Below are 22,621 nucleotides of genomic sequence, written 5' to 3' on the forward strand. Positions count from 1 at the left end.
AAAATCCCGAATGAAGGCGGATATGACGTCATCGAGGTTGAGTTTACAAAAAAAAAAAGCTTTTAACTGGTTTTCCATTTCGCTACTGCCAATCGTCCATTTATCAGTGAAATATCATTTATCAGTAAGAGCTTGGGCTTCACTACCACACATGTAAGAAATTATTCTATTGTGAATTCGAGCACCTTTAGTGTCGTCAGTTCTCCTCTTCCATTGAATCCAGCTGTCATTCTGTTTTCGGGCCCCTAGAAATTCTGTATTGCGATGATATCCTTCACCTCATCGGTTTGGTCATGCTTGTGGCTTTCTGTCAGCCTTTGTTTCTTCCACAGGCCAACACCTCACGTATTAGCTGCAGCTGTCCAAATGGACACACAAAACATACCCAAACATCCCCTCGCTCACCGGGGAGCTTGCTCACTGAATGCATCACCTGATGCAACAATGGTCCCTGCTTATATCTGTATAAATTACAGCATATAATATATAAACCAAATACGAGTGAGAGCTTACGTGATGGAACGCCACATGGGCCAGCGATAGTCGTGACTTTCGGAGAGCGGCGGAATGGCGCAACAATGGAGAAAGTGACCCGAACACTTCCTCTTATCTGAGGCGACACAATAGATCACGGCGGATGGCGGAAGCGGAGGTCTACTCGCCGGGTTATAAAAGCAATAAAAGGAACAGGTCGTCTCCGAGAAGTACACTATGAGCCGGGATGATCCGCAAACAAACATGGACGTCCAAAGGAAGTGTACATAATCCTGTCTGAGAGGGGGCAGTTGAGGACAGGAGGTGAACAAAGAGCGTAACCAACACCAGTTCTTCCAATAAAAAGTTTGAGAACACATTTATATCTCCACACGTTGCGGTCCTTTGTTGATTTTGATCGTAAGAAAAGGAAAATGTTCACATCAGCTCATATTGTCAGAATAGTAGTCCCACACACATTTGCGGTTCACTGTTTGCATTTTTTTCTCCAGCCTATCCTCCGTTATTTGCTGGAAAAAAAAAACTCACGTATTTCTGCTTTCCGTGCTGTTTTTGAAACGTCCTTTGCCCAGCGAGGCGCGAACATTTCCAACTGTTGACGAAGATAAACAATGTGCGTTCACGTCAGGGTTCATTCAAGGTCGCAAATGTTCGCCAGACGGTCGGCCGACGTTCGCCTCGTACATTTCTCGTCGCAAGGGAACTGTTGCCGAACATCTTCCGAACGCTTTGCGAACATTTGCGACATTGAACGAACTGATGTGAGCGAAAACACAGCAATTGTTCGCTACTCAGTGGAATAGGGGTTTTAGTCTCTGAAACGTTGCAATGTGACATTTTCTCGGCCTGTATATTCATCCCAAATCCCTGACAAAAGTTAACTTTCTCACATGTCATTTCTTTGACAGTGACGAATAAGAAGCCAGCCCACGTCACCATCACCAAAGTGAAACAGTTTCAAGGATCGTCCGCCTTTGTCAAACGCTCACAGTGGACTATCGACCAACTACGGCAGGTCAACGGCATTGACTCCAACAAAGTAAGCCACGTCAAATTCAATTTGATCGTTTTGCGTTCTCAAATAGTAGTCTGTGAGCCGCAAATTCTCATCTTTACTCCTGCCAAGGACTCCCCAGAGTTTGACCTGACGTTCGATAACGCCTTTGACCAGTGGGTCGCTGGTTCCGCGGGAGAGAAGTGCACCTTTGTCCAGATTCTTCACCACACCTGCCAGCGCTACATCCCGATGCGGAAACCAGAGTTTGTCAACTGCCAGTCCAAACTGCTGGGAGGTGAGAGCTTTTTTGTGTGTGTTGTGCTGCCTGATGTGAATTATGAAGGCAGCCGGCGGCATCTGAAGTGTACGAAAACGCATGCTCTTTTCTTGTCCAAGCGATGTAAACACAATTTGTCTAACAATCTAATGTTGTTCCAATTAGGGATGGGCATTATATTAAAGAAAATCACTGATTATATTGGTAGCTAAGATTTATTTTTTGATTAGTTAGGTACTTACTTTTAAGGCAAAATGGAGTTAGTACTTGCTCAACTATGGCCTACATCTGCATGGAACTCTGCTCAGTACCTGCTACGACTAGCTCAAATCCACAAGCAGAGGTGGGGAATCCAGGTCCAGAAAGTAGAAACCCTGCCACAGTTTGGCTTTAGCCACAGGTGCTTATAATCAACTGAGCTTGTTTACCTGCCGGTTGAGTCGAAACACCTGTGGCTAAAGCCAAACTGTGTCAGGGTTTTTACATTCTGGACCTGGATTACCCACCTCTGTCCACAGGTAATTGACCATCACCCAAAAAGGTTTGCAATTTCTTCTAGATGCTACAAGATCGTGGCAAAGCACTTTCTTTTCAGTCAGACAACCCCAAAGAAAAAGAAATTTTTTTTGAACATGTATATTGGTTGCACATGGTTAAAAAATGGTAAACTGACAACCTTGTAAGGGAGAATTTGTAAATGCTGAACTGCGAAAATGCAGGTATTCACTGGAATCAAGGAGTAAAAAAAAAGGCAAGATAAAGTGCTATGCTTGGCTCCGATCGCCAGAAGTGCTGTTGATTTTTGGTCTAGAATGAAATAAAATGGCATATGCGAAATTAAGTTGAGCTCCAGCCACGCAGACCTTCACTATTGACACGACTCCTCCGGGAAAAACAAGTTGGCTTATTATGACACTGCTGCGGAAAAAGGAGTTCAAAATGTTTTTGTTTTTTTTCAATAACATTTTTAATTAGTCAATGCCCATCCCTAGTTCTAATTGTGAATCATTCCAAAACATTAACATAGGAGCCGTAATAAGCCCCTCGTCATTCGATGGTTTGTCAAAGAAAGAGTTGATTTCCGCCCCTTGAAATAACCTTCATATTATATGCATCAATATGTGTGTGGTTGCTGCACAGCAATCTGAAGACCAACAGCCAATTCTGTCATTTCCTGGCTGCAAGGATGTAAATAGTTTGCTCATAAAGCAAGCAGAGAATGTAGCATCCTGCCCCGGATAAATCAGATATTGATCTGTTTACTCTCAACTCTCATCTTTGAGCACTGTTCCGCTTTTGTATTATTCATGGAGTTGTTAATACAAACACATCTCACCCTCCCCGCCACCCGCACTCGCTCGGCTTGGCTCTCGCCTGACTTCCGTCAACCGCAAGCACCTTGGCTCCGTTTGCGCAATCCCGCAAAGAGACAAACACGCCGAGTCACTTAATCTTCTCTCCTTGGCAGAGGTAACGTGGCAGAGCCGAGTTGCTTGTTATGCGCTAGAGTTTTTGTTGCCCAAAGACTACTCACGAGGTTTTTCAAACAGTGATGCTAAAACATACGTAAAGTAGTCTCGACTGCTAAATACGTCGTATTGTAGACAGTCGTCGACTTGTATGGATCAAGGAATTGAAGAAATGCAACAGGATTTCCTTTATAACTCTTTTAAATAAACAGTTTTACTAGGGTGGAACCATCAGTACTCATTCAGTCGTTAGCAAGTTGTTTGTAAGGTGCTCACAAAAAGATATGAGGTCTCACATTTACCTCCGCAGACACTGTGGATATAAAAACGCCTGCAAAATATAGTCCAGCTGCTCTTGATCACTTTTCCTGTTATTTTTGTGCGCAATACATCGGTTAGTTACCTTTTCAAAAGCATAGAGATTGTCGTTATATTCTAGTCAAAATCGTCATAAAGTTGTCATCATACAGCAATAGTTGTTCAAGTAAGAACGTGATTGTTTGAATTTCCAATTCCAAAGTTTTGGGCTTAAGCAACCTCGAATTTTTATTGACTTATCACTGACTTTTTTGAGGTCAGATTGCTCGGAGGGTGTTCGGCAGGGTTCTCATCTTTCTTCTTGTGTGTAAATGACACCGAAGTCGCCTTGTGGCAGGAGCCTCACAGGATGTCAGCATTGCTGTCCACTCCAGTTTAAGTCTCACACCAGTGCAAAACAAAAATCATGACGCTGCTCAGGTGTGGGACCATAACTGTGGGAGACGCTTCTCGGCTGAGACTCCTGTGATTGCCTCACCCCCACGAGGGTAGATAGGAACGATGTCGCAGTTTTCATAAGTATAGGCTTGGGAATCTTCCATCTCGATGTGTCAGGGTTATGAGGCTTCATAGCAGAAAAAATCAGAAGAAAGTTTCGACTGGTGGTAGTCGCTATTTTATTTTTTTTTTAGGTTCATTTTAGACTTTTCAACCGGTGTCTCAACAACCGTCCATTTAAGTGTCACTTCTTCATCATGACCATGCAGTTTGGTTTTTTTTTCTTTTCAGAATTGTTTTTTTAAAAGCTTGCTTTAACGTTACACCAGTTGCCATTTAGGAGTCCCTGTCTGTCATGGCCGCATTGTCCTTTTTAGACAGTTTGAAGGTGTGCATGCGTGTGTACGCAACAAATGTTATGTAAGATGACTGACTTGTTTTGGCTCACCTCTACGGTGGACCTAAATGGTGTACTCCCCGCTACAACCCTAAATCAATGTGCTACTTTATCATCAGTGACTTTAACATCCACACAAACCTCCATCTCTCTGTTTTCTGTAACGACAAATATTTCAAATGTTTTCTGATTAAAAGTAACTGCATGTCGTTCCCGATCGTTTATGGCCTGCACACTAAACCGATCATGTAGTAACCCCAAACTCCTTTCCACTCATTTAAACCCAAATGGTTTGCCGTCGTAAAAAAATGAATAATTGCTGTTAATATTTCTTCACTACAGAAGGCCAAGCGGTAGATTCGGTTGTTGTCCGTTGCAAAGTGTTTATGAACAGAGTGAGGAAAGATCTGGTTGCTCGCCGTAGTCATCTCCGGCGACGAGGTAAGACATCCAGACTGCCGTATTTCCCGTATTACTGTATTGAAATAGGCGCCGCTCACCCAAATAGTCACTAAATGCCAAGATGAATAAACACGTTGCTCACATCGATGCCCCCCTGTTCCCATCAGGAAAAGACAATTGGGAGTAACCTCTAATTATCTCAGTTTATAGATGCTATCATTCACATATGGTAATTTAAGAGTTCACAATTGAGACCATTTCAACTTGGTGGCTAACCAAAACAGCAGCTCCCGCCAACGCACGTAAACAGTTTCTCAGGTTGATTAGAATGTGAAGACTTACCGGATGTTGTTAACAAGTCAGAAATGACCACGACAATTTAGACTATTTGTGTTTCCAGTAGACTGACATTTGGTCACCCACAATGTTGTGTGCAGCTCCAGGTGCGGCTTAAGACAAATAAAGGCCGTCCTCAAACGGATGCCGCCCTGTTCCCGTCAGAGAAAAAACAATTGGTGATAGCATGTCTGTATAGGTTCTCCGTCGAATTGTGAGCAACTTAATTTTCTTTCACACACAGTCATTTAACGACTTGGGCCATTTGAATGGTTGCTGACCAATTCGACTCTGACCTGTGATCACTTCAGAATGTTGTGTGCGTCGCAGGGTTCCGCTCAAGACAATAAACACCTCCTTCAAATAGATGCCTTCGTATTTCCATCACACAATCGGTAGTAACTAATTATCTCAGGTTGCTGTCATTCACACAGACATGAAAGAGTGAACTGCTGAACCAATTGCTGTATTCTTCCAAAAATGTGTTTTAACAAGGCATCCCCTCCAGCTGCAACTGATGAAATCAACAGCGTCTGACACTATTTTCGAGAATACAATAAACATCCCTTTTTTTTTTTTTTTTTTGTTCATTTTATTGAGACATTTAATAAACCTTGCTGCGGTTTCTCAGAGGATAACTGCGAGTGACTTCGGCTGTCATTTTTTTTTTTTTTTTTAGGCTGACACTAGTGCGGATATGGCTCACAGCAAGCGCAAGGTCAAAATCCACCCCCCCACCCCGATATGACTTGTCACTGTAAGCGGGGAGTATAAGCTGGAAGGCATTTCCAGTTTATCCCTAAAGGTTATTTGTGAGTTATGTTCACTGTCGGGGCCCCTCACTGTCAACCCGGCGCGTCGCTGACAAATGCCACGGAGGGAGAATTGCATTCCGAAGGGCAGCGCAAGATGGAGTGTTCTTTTGCTAATAGTTTTCCGCGGTCGCCCGTCTAGCCGCGTCGCCTTTGACAAATTCACTCAAGTCGGGACTATAATGATTCAAATGATGCGTTTCTAAACGCACATATGTAGCTGACGTTGATCTTCTTTATGAAAGATGCAGCAAGTGCAGTGCGCGGGAGGGCCGGTATATGAGAGCATGAGGAGGAAGACGAGCAACCAAAGCACATGACAGGCATAGCATATGTGTAACATATATCTAGTGAAGGTAATAATATGGAAGGAGGTACACGCCCTAAATCGAAACAGGCCCTTAAAATTTTGCACTTGTAGAATATGAGTTAAGCAGCCAAATGCATTCGTTTTTAGGCCATCTCTGTGGGCGGCCATTTTGTCTTCTGTCGACTGAAAATGACATGACAACTGCTCACAACGACCAATCGCGGCTGACCTGTGTTCTGAATCTGAGCCGTGATTGGTCGTTGTTAGCCATGTCATTTTCAGTCGACAGAAGACAAAATGGCCGCCCCCAGAAATGGCTAAAAAACGAGTGGATTAACACCTATTCCAAAAACGCAATATTTATCAGAATGCCCTGTTTCAACTAGTGGGCTTGCATAGAACATATTCTTGAAAAAAAAAATTGCATTGACTTCCACTTTAAAGAATATGAAGAAAATACCAAACTTTTTAAATCGCTGCGGAGTCAAATACCCGACAAGTTGTACATTTTTAAGTGCAGGATTTATTCTTCTGGTGAAACCGTGTCTTATAGTCAACAATAATCAAAAAGTTGTACAGTTTTGAGTTATACAAAATTTTTCTGTTGAAAAGTAGTGATTTTGGAGATGCTAGTATTCCGCTCGACAGTCGATTGTCGTTGCTGAATATTTGCTCACTGTTTTTCTAAAATAAAGTAAATAAAGCTGCAGAATGAACTGGAGCTGTCGACTACACGTTACATTCTTCAGAATTCGCACTCTCATGAGAGCGAAAGGACCTGAAAATGACTTTCCTCCACCAAAAGTTGTACAATTCTAGTTTAAAAGTTAACAGTCATCAAAAGGCTGAGCGATTATGAGTTCAAGATAGATTTGTACGTTACGTGTGCCTCAAAAGTCAACAATCATCTCAATGCACCAATTTTGAGCTTAACCAGATTTTTCTCTGGCGAAATGTGTTTAAAGGCCACTCTAGGGTGTGTACCGCCTCTCAAATGAGCTGGCAGAGGCTTACAGTTTACACGCCACCATCAGGACAAGCAATATATAAAACGGATGGATGGCTAATATGCTTCAAGTCAAAAATCAATCAAAAAGTTAAACTTTTTTTTGTTGTTGTTGTTGTTTTTTTTAACTGATGAAATGGGCCTCAAAACTCAATCATACCTCAACATGTCAACAACCATCCACCAATCGGAAATTGAATTTGGTAATTTTTCTAAACTACTTTGTGAAGTGGAGAGCCCACAGTTCCTCTCTCTTACAATGATGCAATTTTTTGGTGTCTGATGGCTTTTCTCTCTTCCTCCTCTTGTGAACGCGAGTAGCTGAAAGTTCTCCGACAACGCGGCCCTCGTTAAGGAGATTATTTCGATGGAACTCAGTGAAGTGCAGATAAGCATGTGCTTGCCGATATTTGAGTGCAGCGATTGTAAAAAAGAGGTCTCCTTGCCCTTCCACCCACACGCACTCACACACACACACACACAAACACGAGCGTCATACCCCCCAGCGTTATCCTTGCACAGCAGCGATAAGACGCAGTGCACATCACACTCTGGTGTACGCTCTTTAACTTAACAGTCCTATATGATCCTTCTTGAGCGTTAAAGTGGCTGTTTGCAATTTGCAGAGTGTGTCTGATATTCTGATGAAAGATGTGCTTCTTGAGCCTGCAATGCCAATTGAGAATCACATTTTATTATAGGAAATCGGGCAGCCGGCGCGGTATCGATCCCCACTCATGCCCTGTTTTGACTGCCAACCGGTATACTGTCGGATGTAGTCCACCTATGTTCTGGACTGGGTGTCATTTTTAATGTAATGGTTCACGCTGGTGACTTCCATGTAGCTGATGTTAAGATCAATTACGACACAAATGGCTCCTTCATAATGGCCCTGCGATCGACCCATTTAAAGAAATATATAGCGGTACTAAATATATATATTTCTAAAACCTTCACCATTTGTCCATGGCGGTTAAAGAACAAAATGCACGGCGGACCCCAGCGATGCGCAGGAATAGGCAGCTGGCCGGCCCACAATTAGCAAAAATCCGTCCATAATTTTTCCGATTTTTTTTTTTTTTTTTTTTTTTTTTTTTTTTTTTTTTTTTTTTTCCCCTGAAAATGTTCCCAAATTTCTGAGGAACTCACAGAAGCAAAAAAATTGGAAAAAATAAATACATTTTAAAAACCCGCGGTTGCCGAACACCCCGCACCCCTACACAAAAAAAAAAAAAGGAAGGCAAGCAAAGCGTTCCTTCTCTTTACCATCCATGGATGCCCTTCTTTGGTGGCATCACAACAATAAAGCTAAAGAAAAAGTAAAACTCACTTCTCAAACTCACTCACAACGTCTCCACTCTGCCTATCTGCAATTATGTTCTTCACTGGTGGTGGGGGGGGGGGGGAAAGACGAGGCTGGTGGCGACGGGGGTGCCTCGGGAGAAACGGAGGCAGAGTGAAGACAAATAAGATGGATTTGTTCTCCCCTGCACACACTTCTGCAGGGGTCAGGACTCAGGGGGGCATGATGATTACAATGATGGGAGTATTACTTCCTGGTCCCCCCCCCCCCCCCAACCCACCTCCCCCAGAGAGGAAGTGGGTAAAACTGTCATACCTCCTCTGATTAATCACCTCCTCTGAAGGAATACCAGCTGTCCTTCCCGTGCGCTTCCTGGCTGTCGTGCAACACGTTGGATCGTCGGGAATATTCTCCCAGACGTGTTTTCTTCAAATGACAGATGACATCCCGGGCCGGAACCCGGCAGCTGCGGACTTGCTGTTGCTCACTCACTGTTAGCGTAGCGCAGTAGCTTCGTTGATGTGCTGCAGATGGATTGCTTGTCAGGTCAAAACCTGCACTCGGGGCTTCCATGAATTTCAGAGGATACGTTCTGTCTGAGGTCCACTTTTAGCCGTCCTGTGCTGTCAAAAACATACTTTTCCTAACCCCGGGGTTGAAAAGTCCCAACATACACCATTCCTTTTGTGGAAATGACTTTCTTGAGGTTTATGATGGTCTGGTAGTGGTCGTGTTGGGTTTAAAATTACTTCATCATTTCATAAAACTGGCATTTGGTCAATCCCCGCTCGAATGCGGAATTTGCAGTTGCATGTAGGAGAGTATAGTGCTCCTTTGGTCTGCACTCGGTTCCACCGTTAGGAAAGTCAGTCTGTGATTGACTGACAACCAGTCCAGGGTAGAGTCCACGTTTTGTTCTGGACTAGGTGCCATTGTTAGTGCGGTGAAACACATTGCTGACTTTCATCTCACTCAAATGCACTCCTTGCAGCTACATTTCTAAAGGTGTAGTATGCCTTTGGTCTGCACTGGGCGCCATTGGAAATTGATGGTGATTTGAAATGGCCGACTTGGGTGTAAAAGGCATGGAATCAATTCCCACCCAACCGTGCCATTCAGTCATCCTGCGATTGATTTTCAAGCAGTGCACGGCGTCCCCAACCTTTGGCCTGGACCACATTTGGTCGGGTGCCCTTGCTAGTTAGTCTAGAGGTTCATATTTTTGACTTTGATGTAGGTGGCATGGAATCAATTCCCACTCCCGTGTTATATTCAGCGTTAGCACATGATTGACTGGGTGAAGTCGCGCCTGGGCTGGATGCTATTGGTAATACTGTATAGCGGTTCACATAACTGGAATGGAAGCATATTTCCCGCCCTATGATCGCATGATGAGTCCAGGGTGACCCGTCACCTTTTTTGCCCTCGCCCAATCCCTTGGATCATTTATCAAACGCTCCGCCACCACTATTGTCTTCCACAACTGATCATACCCATTGCTTTTTCTTTTTCTCTTCTCCCTGGCGGACAACAGGCAACAGTATACTCCACTCAGCCGCGGACAGCGTGACGAGCGCCGTGCAGAAGGCCAGCCAGGCTCTGAACGAGCGAGGCGAGCGACTGGGCCGGGCCGAGGAGAGGACCGCCGACATGATGAACAGCGCCGAGCAGTTTGCCGTCACTGCGCACAAGGTGACCGATTCCTGCTCCTAATTGATGAAAATACAATATTGGAGGGAGAGGAACGCGCTCTGCTTTCTTTCCCTCACACGAAAACAAAAGATTAAAATTGATGTTCTAATTACATGAAGGGGGATATATTTTCCTAACAGCATTAATGATAATAATAACTAACTCAATGCTTCCACATAATGTCATTTCCCGCGTCCCCCTCATTTACACTTGGGATGCTCCCTCGCCCTCCGTTCATTCCACATCCCTCCCAAGTACACCTCATGCTGTTCAATTTAGCTATTACCATGCAAAATGACGGGAAAATTCCAATTTGCAGTGTGGCTGATTATGATGCTTGCACCGCAGTTGTCTGTCTAATAGCGCAATGCATCACACGCCACCCAGGCAGACCCTGTTTGCACTTTAGCAGGCTTCATTGATAACATTTGCATTAAGTGCCGATGCTTGCTTGAATATTATCAAGCTGTACTGCAAGAGCCATGCGAATGTCTTTAAAAAAAAGAAAAACACATTTTTTTGGGGGGGGGTTCTATGGAGCGTCATTAGGGACGGCTGGGCGGGCAGCTCAAGAAGAAAAATTAGGGCTTGGCGGTAATGGCCTTAAAATAAAATATCAGATTTTTGTGGGGGTTTTTTTGGCCACAAAAATATGATTTCAGACCCCCCCCCCCCCCCCCCCCCTCCTCGGTACTTGACTTACAGAAAGAGCAAATGACATCACATTATTCAAGACAAGTTTTTCTCTTTGATTAATGTCCCTTCTGGGACTTTTCATTTCTTCTGATAAAAAAAAACCAAGCTTTGGTACCTGCATCAACTTACACAGACATGAGGGATAAAAATTCAATTTTTCTTTACATATAATGTGAAAATGACAACATTGTGAATGTAAACACGAATCCTTAATACCATTTTTGATGTTCAACAATTGCATATGAAAAGTATTCGCAGTGCTTGAAATAAATGGAAAAATGAAAACTAAGACATCACATGCATTAAAAGTGTATTTATTTCTGAAATAATTTTAACCTGTGTTTACATTTATGGAAGAAAATCTTTGTGATGATACAGAAAAAAATCCACTTCCTTAAACCAAGGAAAGTACAACTTCTCCCATGTCAGCAAGACATCTAAAAAGAAGTTTTCTTTTTCAATTTTACCACCGTGCTTCCCACATTTCTGCACTTTCCTTGATGAGTCTTCCCCTCTTGCTAATGGCGGACTGGCGTCCCTGCTGCGTGATGCATTTTGAACAGTGACTGACGCACAATCTCCCATGAAGACTCGTTTGCAGGTGTCACGCATCTGCCTCCCCCACTATGATATTTTTACTTCGTATGTTCCATCTTTAGTACTTTCTTATAGTCAGTCATGTAGTGTGCGGGCGATGAGGGTCACCGTTTGACTCTCCTCACTCTACAATTCCAATTCCGCTATTGATGAAGAGATTCTCATCAGGAACGGTCATTCCTGTGTGGTGCTCTACTGCCCCCTATCTGTCCTAGCTCAGAATTACACCTAACATACACTCTGTGTGTGGGTGTGTGTGTGTGTGTGTGTGAGTCAGAGGTTACAAGTTACTGTGGCAAAATTCAAGCAAGTCAAGTCTCAACGAAGTGACATCATCACTTGAATTAAGATAGCCATAAATCACAACATTTTGACTTTGAAATTGATGTCAAATTTGAGCCATTTTGCAGACGGCGGCTGTTTCATTCTTGACATCGATTTAATTATGCAATTACTCAGTGTAATGTGCTATGAGCGCTATGTTTTCTTATTAATAAAACACAAACAGCCTAGCTCTGTGCCAGTCACGAGCCCGGATTGAATGAGAAAAGATTGTATTTAGGAACGGCATCTGTCCATGAAAACACACAGCAAAACTTCATCCAAAATGGCAACCATGAATAGGCACAATGTTGGGAAGAAAAGCTGTATATTATAATTATTATTTGAATCTTGTAATTGTAAGTTTTTCCTGGAAAAAAAATATATAGTCACAAAATGACTATGAAACATATTACGTTATGATATAAAAAGTATTATTAAATACAAAAAATATGTTTAATCCTACAGGTTTTGGAAATCGATCACAATGTATAAAATCACAATAAAATCCGAATACCACAGTGTATACTTATTTTTATGATACAGTATTTTCTGCAATACAGGAAGTCCTCAATTTACGTACGAGTTCCGTTCCTACACTGACGACGTAACCCGAATTTCCGTCTATGTTGGATTTCACCTTTAGTCGAAATTTACGTCAAAATACATTAAAAACGAAAATACATTAAAATAAAACCATACGTTGCTGTAATTACTATTACTGCTGAGAGGTGGATAGAGAAGAAGGAGGGGAGGGCGAAAAAGTAAAAAATACTGCAGGCATGCAAACAGACACGATCGAGACACTCTGCGCATGCTCAACCGCAAGGAATGCTGGTCTTTGTAGTACAGGAAGTGCTTGTATGCGGTAGTGCGGTATTTGGAGCACAACCCACCGCAAATACACAAGCAGAGGTAAACAAGCTGAGAGACGCAGCACAAAAGCACACTTTTGGAGCGAGGAGGAAACCGGCCGCTTCATTCCTGTGGTGAGTGACACGACTATCAAGCGTTTTATTGACAGTTGAAAGTAACAAGGAATACTTCGGGAATCGGAATTTTGAACTTAAACCAAATGTTGACCGCATGTAAACGTGACCCCTGTCGTGCTGGGGACAAAATGGCCGAAGAGGCGCGGGCGTCGTACGTCCTAATTCGAGGACTTCCTGTATTTACTGAAAAAAATGCTTAAATATGCACTAATTCCATTAACGTTGAAATTAAAAGGCATTGGCGCAAATGTGATTTTCATTATCCTGTCAAAACAATACAGAAAAATCTAAATACCGTCTTACCATAAGGCACACAAAATTCTTTCATTTTTGCCTTATATGTATGGATAAATGTTAGCTTCGTCTTTGATTAAAATTCCTTCATATTAGGCTTGCGTTGTATTTCTCATCCACAATACTTTGTATATTCCGTATATATCCTCTGACTGACAAAGGTTTCCAACATTCATAAATACTGTAGAAAAGTAAGAAGGGTGTGGTTTGATACGTTGATACACGGGATGTATTTACATTGTTGCACATAACAACTCAACTCATTGTACACGTGCATTGATTTATTGCAATAAAACAATACCTTATTGTGTCGTTGTTTACATAGATTATTACCATTTAAGTCGACGACAGATTTTCTCATGATGTCTAATCAGATTGTCCAAACCCCACCCTTACTTTGTTTTCCCTACAGCTTGCCATGAAACACAAGTGTTAAAGCGACCACTGCCAAAACCAACTTGTCTTCGGGACGGCACTGAAGGAGGTTATCGCCGATCGCCGCTTGCCATCCAGGACTGTGGATTTTTGTTGCTTTTGAAAAAGACATTATAATATTTTAGTATTTGAAGATGGAGAAGCGCTAAACGTGTTCACCTGAAGGCAATTGACGTGCTTCTGTTAACGACCTTCTCCCATTTGTTCACACAGACAAGCGATGACTCGAGGACCATTCTCTATGGCGGTTTTACTTTACGTACTTTATTTATGAGCGCTCTGGTGGGTGGTAGCCACACACAAGTGCACACACGCACGTATACACGCGCGCACACACACACACACACACACACACACACACACACACACTTCCTTTTTAAAGCCGTTCCAGTCTCAACATTAATAATTAGACAACGCCCTTGGGAGAAAGCCTAAATGCATAATCTCCTCCGTGCTATAAAGGGAGAACATCTGCCGCAGCTTTGCAATCGATAAATTACCACTGAAGACCTCCTTAGGACTGTTTGGGAGGTGGCGCGGTTTAAAGTTGACGGTTGTTGTTAATCATTTCACAATATACAACACAAGTTTAAAAAAAAAAATACCACATACAGTGGAACCTCCATCATCTAACACAGTCTGAAATTTTACCATTGAAAATATCTGCAATCATTTGTTCCAGTGTCAACACTGCCAACATTATTGAAACTTTCAATAATTGTCATAAAAGTGTATAAATGATTTAACCGTTTTAATGCATCAATGCACATCATCGTCTTTTCATGAACTGCCCAACAAGTATAAAAGTCAACCACTAATATACTGTAATGTAAAATGTTGAATTGGCCTACATTGGCACCTGGCTAACACCAAAAGCTAACGGTCTACATTTTCTCTCACTACTCTGGACAACTTATATGAACAACACCACCAGTCCAAAAAAAGATCCAAATAACAGTCGTTTGTATTAAAAAACAAAATTATAAAAATAATAATAAAAAGGTGATCAATACTAGCCGAACATTAATGTTGTAACACCTATTTGATCACAAGAAAATAGCTGCTGGTTAGCTAGCGGTCAGCACAAGGAGCTAACGTAGCGGTCCGTAGCTTTACTCATTTCTGCTTTTCAAACGGGATCAACAAAATGGACTCAAATGCACAAAACCAGTCACAGAATAGCCAAAACAACTCCTTAACTCACAAAAAAGTTAACTCACAGTTCCGTCCCGCTTTATTGGGATCAACAACCAAGAGGAAACCTTGCAAAATATGATCACAAAAGACGAGCTTATGGCTGCAGCTAGCGTAATAAGCTCATACAAATGCTCAACCCAAGCCTCTGTTTGTATCCGACAACAGCGCCAGCTTCAGCGAGCTTCCTCGATTGGCTATTATTCTATGGCACGTCAAAATCATGGACAGAGTCTCTGTTGACCCCACACATACGTTTTGCCGTCGGAAATATTGAACAGGATTAATATTTACAATTGTCAGGAACTGACTGTTTTCCCCGGAAAATGCTATTAATGATTTCAATTTGAGAGTTTGAGGTTCCACTATAGATCACACACATTTCACAAACCACAAGCCAGACTGAAAATATTTATTCCCGTTTGTATTTTTTATTTTTTTCCATGTGAGACCGTCCTGCACTTGAAGAACAATATACTATTTTGCGTACTGGGAGAATTTTTGTGTTTTCGGGAGGCCCCATGCGACGCTTGGACACGCTTTGCTTTCGTGTGGTGAAAAGCCAAAAGTGTCAAACTTCTCTGGTCAGTATTGTACAGCTGGTGACGCCCCCCGACGCTTTTTTTTCCCCCCACTTCAAAGTGCTCGAAGACGACTGCTGCTTCTGTAACGGTGGTGGCTCATCAAAACTTGTATTTTCATGGGGAAAAAACAATAGGCTATTTCACTGAATTCCGATGTAACTGATTTCAAGTATATTTTCTAATTGACGTTTTAACACACTCAGCTCAAAAAATGTCTGTGTGCTTTCACTTCCTCCGTCTAACGCAACTCTTTTGATGTTTATTGTTTTAATAATAAAAAGAACTATGACTAATTGATTTGTAAGTGACTCTTTCCCCCCCCCCCCAGAGTCACTGTTACTGCATTGTGCTGTTTATGTTCATATTGATTTATATCTTGCAAGCCACTGAGTCGTTCTTTTAGTATTTTCTTTTCCAGTTAAATGACACTCATCAGTAATTGAGCTGTGCATGGCATGGAGACTGTTCTTTTGCTGGCACATCACACCCAACAGGAGTTCAAGTGGAACGACTTGTACCACTTTGATTGTTTTTGTCTTTATTCATTTATTTCGTAGTAGAAAACGTTGCAGTTATGCTTGTACAATGTATACGATGCAAGACTGCCCCCATGTGCTTGACTTGATTTCTCATCCAAAATGTGACAGTACAATAAGTACAAACCAAGGCTGTAAAATGCATTCAAACGCTATCCAATCGAAAAGCACGGCATCATTATTTGTTGTTCATATTGCATTTATTTATTTGACATTAATTGTCAAATCGGCTCCATCAACTAATTCCCTTGGCGGGCCAGGTAGGATCTCACCCCCGACCCAGAGAGGGTACTTTGCCCTTTTCCGACTGAGGGCCATGATCTCAGATTTGGAGGTGCCGACTACTCCAATGAGAATTGAAAATTGCGGTTTGATGAAGCCAACAGAAAAGAAATCGATACCCAGTAAGGTACTCGCTACCATTTTCGATAGCTTAAAAAGTGAAATACTTTAAAAAGGCATAAATATAATGTTATCAACATGAACAAGACTGACGCCGCACTGGCCATACTTAACAGCAGTAAAACGTGGAACTACAAGCGGGGTGACAGTGAGGGCTCCCTTGCTTTCCGGAGTGTTTCAAAGTATCGATTCTTTTGACAACACTAGTGTAAATTTTGTGGCAGTTCACCCTTTTTTGGCACACTAGCACAAAACGTTGAACATGAGTTTTGTACCTTTTTTTTTCTTTTTTTTTTTTTTTTTTTTACTGAAGTCTCATTGCTTTTTAAACACGAAGCTTGAGAATCATGGAAGGATGTCACCCAGTCATTCATTTCGATGTCATCAAGTTTTTGATGGAAAAAAAATACACATTTCTGAAATAGTGTTTTGTTCGGTGTAGAATTTGTGGTTTTGCATAAAATTGAATAATTTCAGTTAAGTTGGCTCTATTAAATACTATATTTTTCGTGAATTTTTGCATTTGTGAAGTTTTGTACCATTTTTTTTTTTTATTATTAATAGTTATTTGCACAAAGAATGAGTATCATGAACTGATGTGACCTGTTAGGCATCTCGATTTCAGTTTTTCACCCCAAAAAATGTCCAAATTTGGGAAAGATATGACATTTTTGGTCCGTGTAAAATTGTTTAGTCCACAAAAATTTAAAGTATATACACTTATTTTACTATTTTAATTAATTTGTACTCAAGCAGCATCAATCAACACACCCTGTCAACTTTGAACAAAATGCTTTATGGCCCCATTTTCTTCTAAATTCTGCCATTTTTTTTTTCTTTCTGTATGTAGTATCCCGGTATATGAGTATCATGGAAAGATGAGGCCCCATCATTGATCCAGCTTCTGGGCCCTGTGGCATATTGCCATATTGACCAAGGAAACAGATTGGCTGCAAATATGCGCTGATGTGTAATCTTTTTCCTTCCCTACGGGACCACTTGAAGCCTTCAAGCCTCCACGTTGATTAAGTGAGTCCATCAGCCGGCCTTTTACAATACATACATTTAGATGGTGTTTCCACATAACTACATGAAGTGGTGGAGATTCGAGGCGTGTCACCCGATGTGACTTCAAAATGAAGCCATTTTAATATTGTACCAATGTATTTATTTAACTTTGTTGCTCCATTCTTTGCAATGACCCGATTTTTAAGAGGAAATCTATTACTTTGTGTCATCTACCTCTGATTTATTGCAGACCATTCATCATCCTTACCTATGAGTCTGTTTCTATTCATTTTGGAGCAGATGTCTGACCCTTGTGTCTTCCAGTTCTGAACTCATTTATGCTAAATTTCGACCGCCAATGGTCAATATGTGGATATGCTGATTCTCTGTTACTGTATATTGTGGTTTATTATTTGCATTTGTATATTTCAGTTGTATTAACGTTGCATTTTATATTTAATAACTGTTTGTGATTCAGGTTCAATTTCAACTCACTGGTGTGTGTAATACATAAATTACATAACTACAGTTTTTTTCCCCTTATATTTAAGCACACTGTTTATGTTCACTGTATGTATTCTTCTTTTAATCAGATTATGAATGTCAAATAGAAGAAAATAGGAACGCCTAAAGTGCTTTGCCTCTTCTGACTTTGAGTCTCAGTTACACTGCAATACAGTGAATCGTGTAATCAACTATAGTGAGATTTTTAGTTTGGGCAAAATATTGAAACGGGACTTGCTATCGTGATTGATCTTTCTTTAGCGAAATATAAATATTTTTGGCAAAATATTGAGTTGAGTCCCGGTGGCATTATTTTTAGCAAGATATCAAATCAGTGCTAGTATATTGATTACGGCATTATTGCTATAGCTATATAGATTGCGATATTATAGCTCATACTACCCGGAGACAAATGTATGTATTTTACATACTTGGCCAATAAAGGTGATTCTGATTCTGGTTTCATACATATTATTGTATATTGTGATATCAGAATCTTTGGTGAAATATCTTGTCGGGAGTTAGCCCGCCCTTTCTAAAGATGTATTCGTCTGTCTCTTTAATATCTGTGCTGTGTACATCATGATCCGCCTGCGATTGAGCCGGGCTGGCTATCATTAGGCAGGCGACACCCTGCGGTTGTTCCAAGATGACCGTGAGTGTGAGAAGCCTCTCGAAATGATGGCGGGATATGCGCTTTGAGGGGCCGACGCGGGCGACACGTTCTGTCTCTTCCGGTTTGTCGGTGATCCATCAGCGCAGCCTCATTGATGTTCTCCATATTATTCCACTCGACTGGGTCACGCCACAAGAGTTTTGGTGCAGTCGCAAACCGCAATGTGACTTTGAAGATTTTCTTAACTAGGTGCCCCAAACTGACAGTTAAGGTGAAATAACAGCAGTTTTACTCACCCCCCCTTTGATTATCTTAGCATCGTTACAGCAAATTTATTTAAAGCATACCCTGTTATATACGTAAATATTAATGTATGCCACTTGGGACATTCTGATATTGGGATTAGGACAAGGACAATTTGGACACCTCCCATTAATAGAAGGATACAACAAGGAGAATATTTCTTTCAGGAAGAATTAAAGCTACTCAAAAAGTCTTCGAGTAACACTATATGAAGTATATGAACTCTCATGAATACTGAAAATGCAAGACTACAGTATTTTACCCTAATACGTTTTAAAGTTGGCTCATTTAGTCGTCAATTCAGCTAATATGAATGTAATGCCACTTATAGTCCTCTATTAATCTAATGTGTATGTTCTAATAGGCATCAAAGCCATTTTAGTCTTCAATTAATCTAACAAAGTTAGTTTGCTGGTTATTATACGTAATAACCTCGATTTCAGTCTCCAAATTATTATGCATTCAACGTTCAATTGCCGAACGCGCTTTCGTACGAACTAAAGCTATTTTAGAGTCTTCAATTAACCTGATATGCATGCTTTAGTAAGAATTAAAGTCATTTTAGTCTTCAGTTACCAGGCACACATTTTCTTTTATAATGGTTAGTTTCCTGTACTTCAGAGTCTTCATTTATCCTCATATGTGTGATGAAAATAAAAAGCATTTTGGTCTTCAATTACCTAACAAGCATGTTTAGTAAGAATTAATGCTATTTGCATCTCCAGTTAACCTATTACACATTTTTTGTAAGAATTCTTAACATTTTCAGTTCCCCAACAAGCATGTTTATTAATCTTCAATTAACCAAATAGACAAATGTTTCTGAATGAAAGGTCTTGTTTTTAAACTAACCTTATATGCATTCTTCAAAAAGATAGCTATGTTCCTCTTCTATTCCCAAATATAGATGTTTTAGTAAAAATACACAAACAAAAAACAGTTCAATCAACCCTAATATGCAGGTTTTTAGGTCTGTCGTGACTTTCTGTCGTCAGCCTCACCACTAGATGGCACTAAACATAATCCTGTTATGACCATGCCGCTTTAAAGTTCATTAATAAGGCTCCAAGCGTGACTGTTTCCTCTTCTGACACCTCTTGTTGTAGCCATGCTCCAATCTGGACTGTGTTCCACTCCCCACCACTGAGCGGCGCTGCTGCACCAGCCAGGCGCCTCCCTTTGGACAAACCGTCTGAACCTGCTACCACCCGCCGAAGGACCAGTTGCAAATCAGCCAGCAAAAGTTATCCGGTATGCCTAAATGTGCTGAGACTGAGACTTTTTTTTTCCTCTCACTCCTTATGTTGTACTCTTCCCTTGCTCTCTCTCGTTCCCTCTCTCTGTTTCGATCGTCCTCTTTCTTTCTTAGAGACATGAGGTCCAATCCAGCTGCAGTCAATCTAATCCCTCTAATTCAGTTAATCTAATTTTCTGGGTATGCACACTGCGGATCTCTGCTTTCTGCTGGATTTCCACGCGTGTGAATGTAGCCCTGAATACCCTCACAGTCCATCTCCAGTCTGTCCTGACCTGCTTGCATCTAATGCCACACAATTTTAGACTGGCTCACCGTATTTCATTACACGGGGGGTAAATCTGTTGAATGTGCTTCTTTTAACAACACTAAATACTTAAAATGTAAATTTGTCCAGACGGTCGTCAATTGTTGAGAGGACAAATTTGCGCAATCCTTTTTACCCCCTCAAGCATTGAAACATTATGCTATATGTTGGCAACACCTGTTAATGGCTGAAACTCTCCAAAAACAAAACAAAACACATCTCTATTGTAATGCTAATGTTTTGGATGTAGAATTGTAGCAACAAAACATTTTGACATAAGATTGTATGGTAAAATGTGGAAATTGAAGCGCGGGGAATACAGTGCAGTGTAGTTTCTAGCGGCCTCATCAGTATTCATCAGCAGCTCCCCGTGTATATGGTACATGCGTGTTTTGAGGGATTAGCCAGCTCTATTAGCAGATAAGAGGGACTTTCTCGGTGGAAATGGCGGCAGATAGGCTATGTAGGTTAAATGACACTCGCTTGTTAATGACATTGACGGATAAGCGCCATCGCCACTTGTTTGAAGCATTCAGCGCTTTCTCTCCCGCTTGTCATTTAAATGTAAAAAGAAATCCGGTTGGAGATAGCGAGCGGTCTCGGTGAGAGGACTAAGGACAGGGCGCAGCCTAGTGTTGCTGTCTGCTTGGGTTTCTTCTGCCTGGCATCAGACAAAGAAGCACATCGTGTTCATTAAGTTGCCACTTGTCTTCCGGGGCTGAATCAAAAAGCAAAATCTCAAGGCGTACGTTCGTCTTTGACGTACAACTGGACATGGCCCAAAAAAACTCTAAAATGGATGCTTCAAATCAAAATGGACGACATTGTGTCTTATTAGGCATGACCTCTCGAGACTTTTTTGTGTGTCTACTTACAATGATAGACATGGCCGCTACATTTCATGTTGCTTTCAAGGACACCTGGAAATGAGTCTAAAATGGCTGCTTCAAAGCATAATAGCTGCCTTCATGTGTTTTCAGGCATGGGTTCTTGAGACTTTTTTTTTGCCCACCAAATTTCATAATGTTTACCGGAACTAGCTTAAAGTGAAAGTCAACCCAAAAATATTCTCGACAATAATATATTTGATGTGCCTCCACTAGTCTAAACATGGCATTCTGATTACTATTTTCTTTGCGGAATATGAGTTAAGCAGCAAAATCTTTTTTTTTTTTTAATTTTTTTTATTTTTTTATATAAGTAGAAGCCACCACCCAAGTCATTAAGGTAACAAAAGCCGTATTCAACATTGGCCCAGCCATAGAGGAAAGTGAGCAATGGCTCATTTGCATACAATATCACCCTACATCTTGAGTGTTCACTCGAACCGGAGGACCGACGAGACGCGTCTTTTAAGTGAACCTCTTCAAGTTGAACGGTTATCAAGAGATCGTGAGCCTTGTTGAGATTTCTGCCTTCTTTCCACCGGGTCGATAGTCTTTCTGTGACGAGTGTGTTTCCATACTAATCAGCATTTGAAATTGACTGGTGCTAGAGAGGATTCAGCGCGGTTCAGTGAGACTTTGGTATCGTCGCTCAGCGACTAGTCATGTGCCAAAGAGGCCTAAATCCAACATTTGACGGGAGGCCTCCGCAAGTAGGCAGGCCTCTTAATGACTGACCTATATCGCTTTGCATTTGGTTTTGATGTGCACCATTTTGACCCTCGTTCCCACGAGGTGGTTAATGATAAATATGCAGATTGGGTCAGTGACTCAAATGTAATAAATTGGAAAAAAAAAGTGCTTTTTGGCCTGAGATTGACCATATATAGCGGTCAATGGGCTTGTTGTTAAATGAGCTTTACAGTCTCCTCTCGATTGGCAGAAGCCGAGATTGACGACGAGCCAAGCAGCTCAATAACGAGTGTTGCATTTTGTCTTCATATTTATGCATAGTTATCATCATATAGTTTTATTTCTTCAAGCCAAAATGGCAGACTTCCCGTGCCTTTGCAAACATGGCTTTTTTTTTTCTGCCAGTCTACATATAGTATACGGTTTTTCATTTCATTTAGCCCAGTGAAACTGAATTTTAAAAATATGTCAAAGTAGTTTTAGGGTACTCTGAAATGGCCGAAGTGGCTCTAAAATGGCTGATTCAAGCTAAAATGTCAGACTCCTCAGGCCTTTTAAGAGCGCTTTTTTTTTTAGGGTTCGGGTAGGGTCGTGTAGGTATTGCATCGCTTTCCTTTACATCTGGCTAGCGACGTTCATTGCAGCCTGTGAGTGGCAGGCGTTGTTTCTTGCTTTTGTCCCCCTGGCTTAAGCTGTCAATCTTCAGTAAGGGCCCCCTTCAGCCTTGACCCTGACCTGCTCAGGGACC

The 22,621-nt window shown here is 41.4% G+C and overlaps 1 protein-coding gene and 1 long non-coding RNA gene across 2 annotated transcripts in view; both read left to right on the plus strand.

The window, feature by feature from the left end:
• stxbp6 (syntaxin binding protein 6 (amisyn)) overlaps positions 1-15,658 on the plus strand; it is a 48,021-nt gene extending 32,363 nt beyond the window's left edge. Inside the window, exons 3-6 of the mRNA XM_086049104.1 lie at positions 1,404-1,534; positions 1,622-1,787; positions 10,095-10,252; positions 13,565-15,658. Coding sequence (XP_085905230.1) covers positions 1,404-1,534; positions 1,622-1,787; positions 10,095-10,252; positions 13,565-13,588 — 479 coding nt within the window. The 3' untranslated portion in view covers positions 13,589-15,658. The remainder of the gene's footprint in view (positions 1-1,403; positions 1,535-1,621; positions 1,788-10,094; positions 10,253-13,564) is intronic.
• A 2,980-nt stretch (positions 15,659-18,638) lies between these two features.
• Positions 18,639-22,621, plus strand: part of LOC147137381 (uncharacterized) — an 83,770-nt gene continuing 79,787 nt past the window's right edge. Inside the window, exons 1-2 of the long non-coding RNA XR_015089267.1 lie at positions 18,639-18,702; positions 19,841-19,985. This is a non-coding gene — a long non-coding RNA (uncharacterized LOC147137381). The remainder of the gene's footprint in view (positions 18,703-19,840; positions 19,986-22,621) is intronic.

The sequence above is a fragment of the Filicampus tigris genome, chromosome 13 (genome assembly GCF_054856515.1).
Source record: "Filicampus tigris isolate MCC_2025a chromosome 13, RoL_Ftig_1.0, whole genome shotgun sequence".
Taxonomy (NCBI): domain Eukaryota; kingdom Metazoa; phylum Chordata; class Actinopteri; order Syngnathiformes; family Syngnathidae; genus Filicampus; species Filicampus tigris.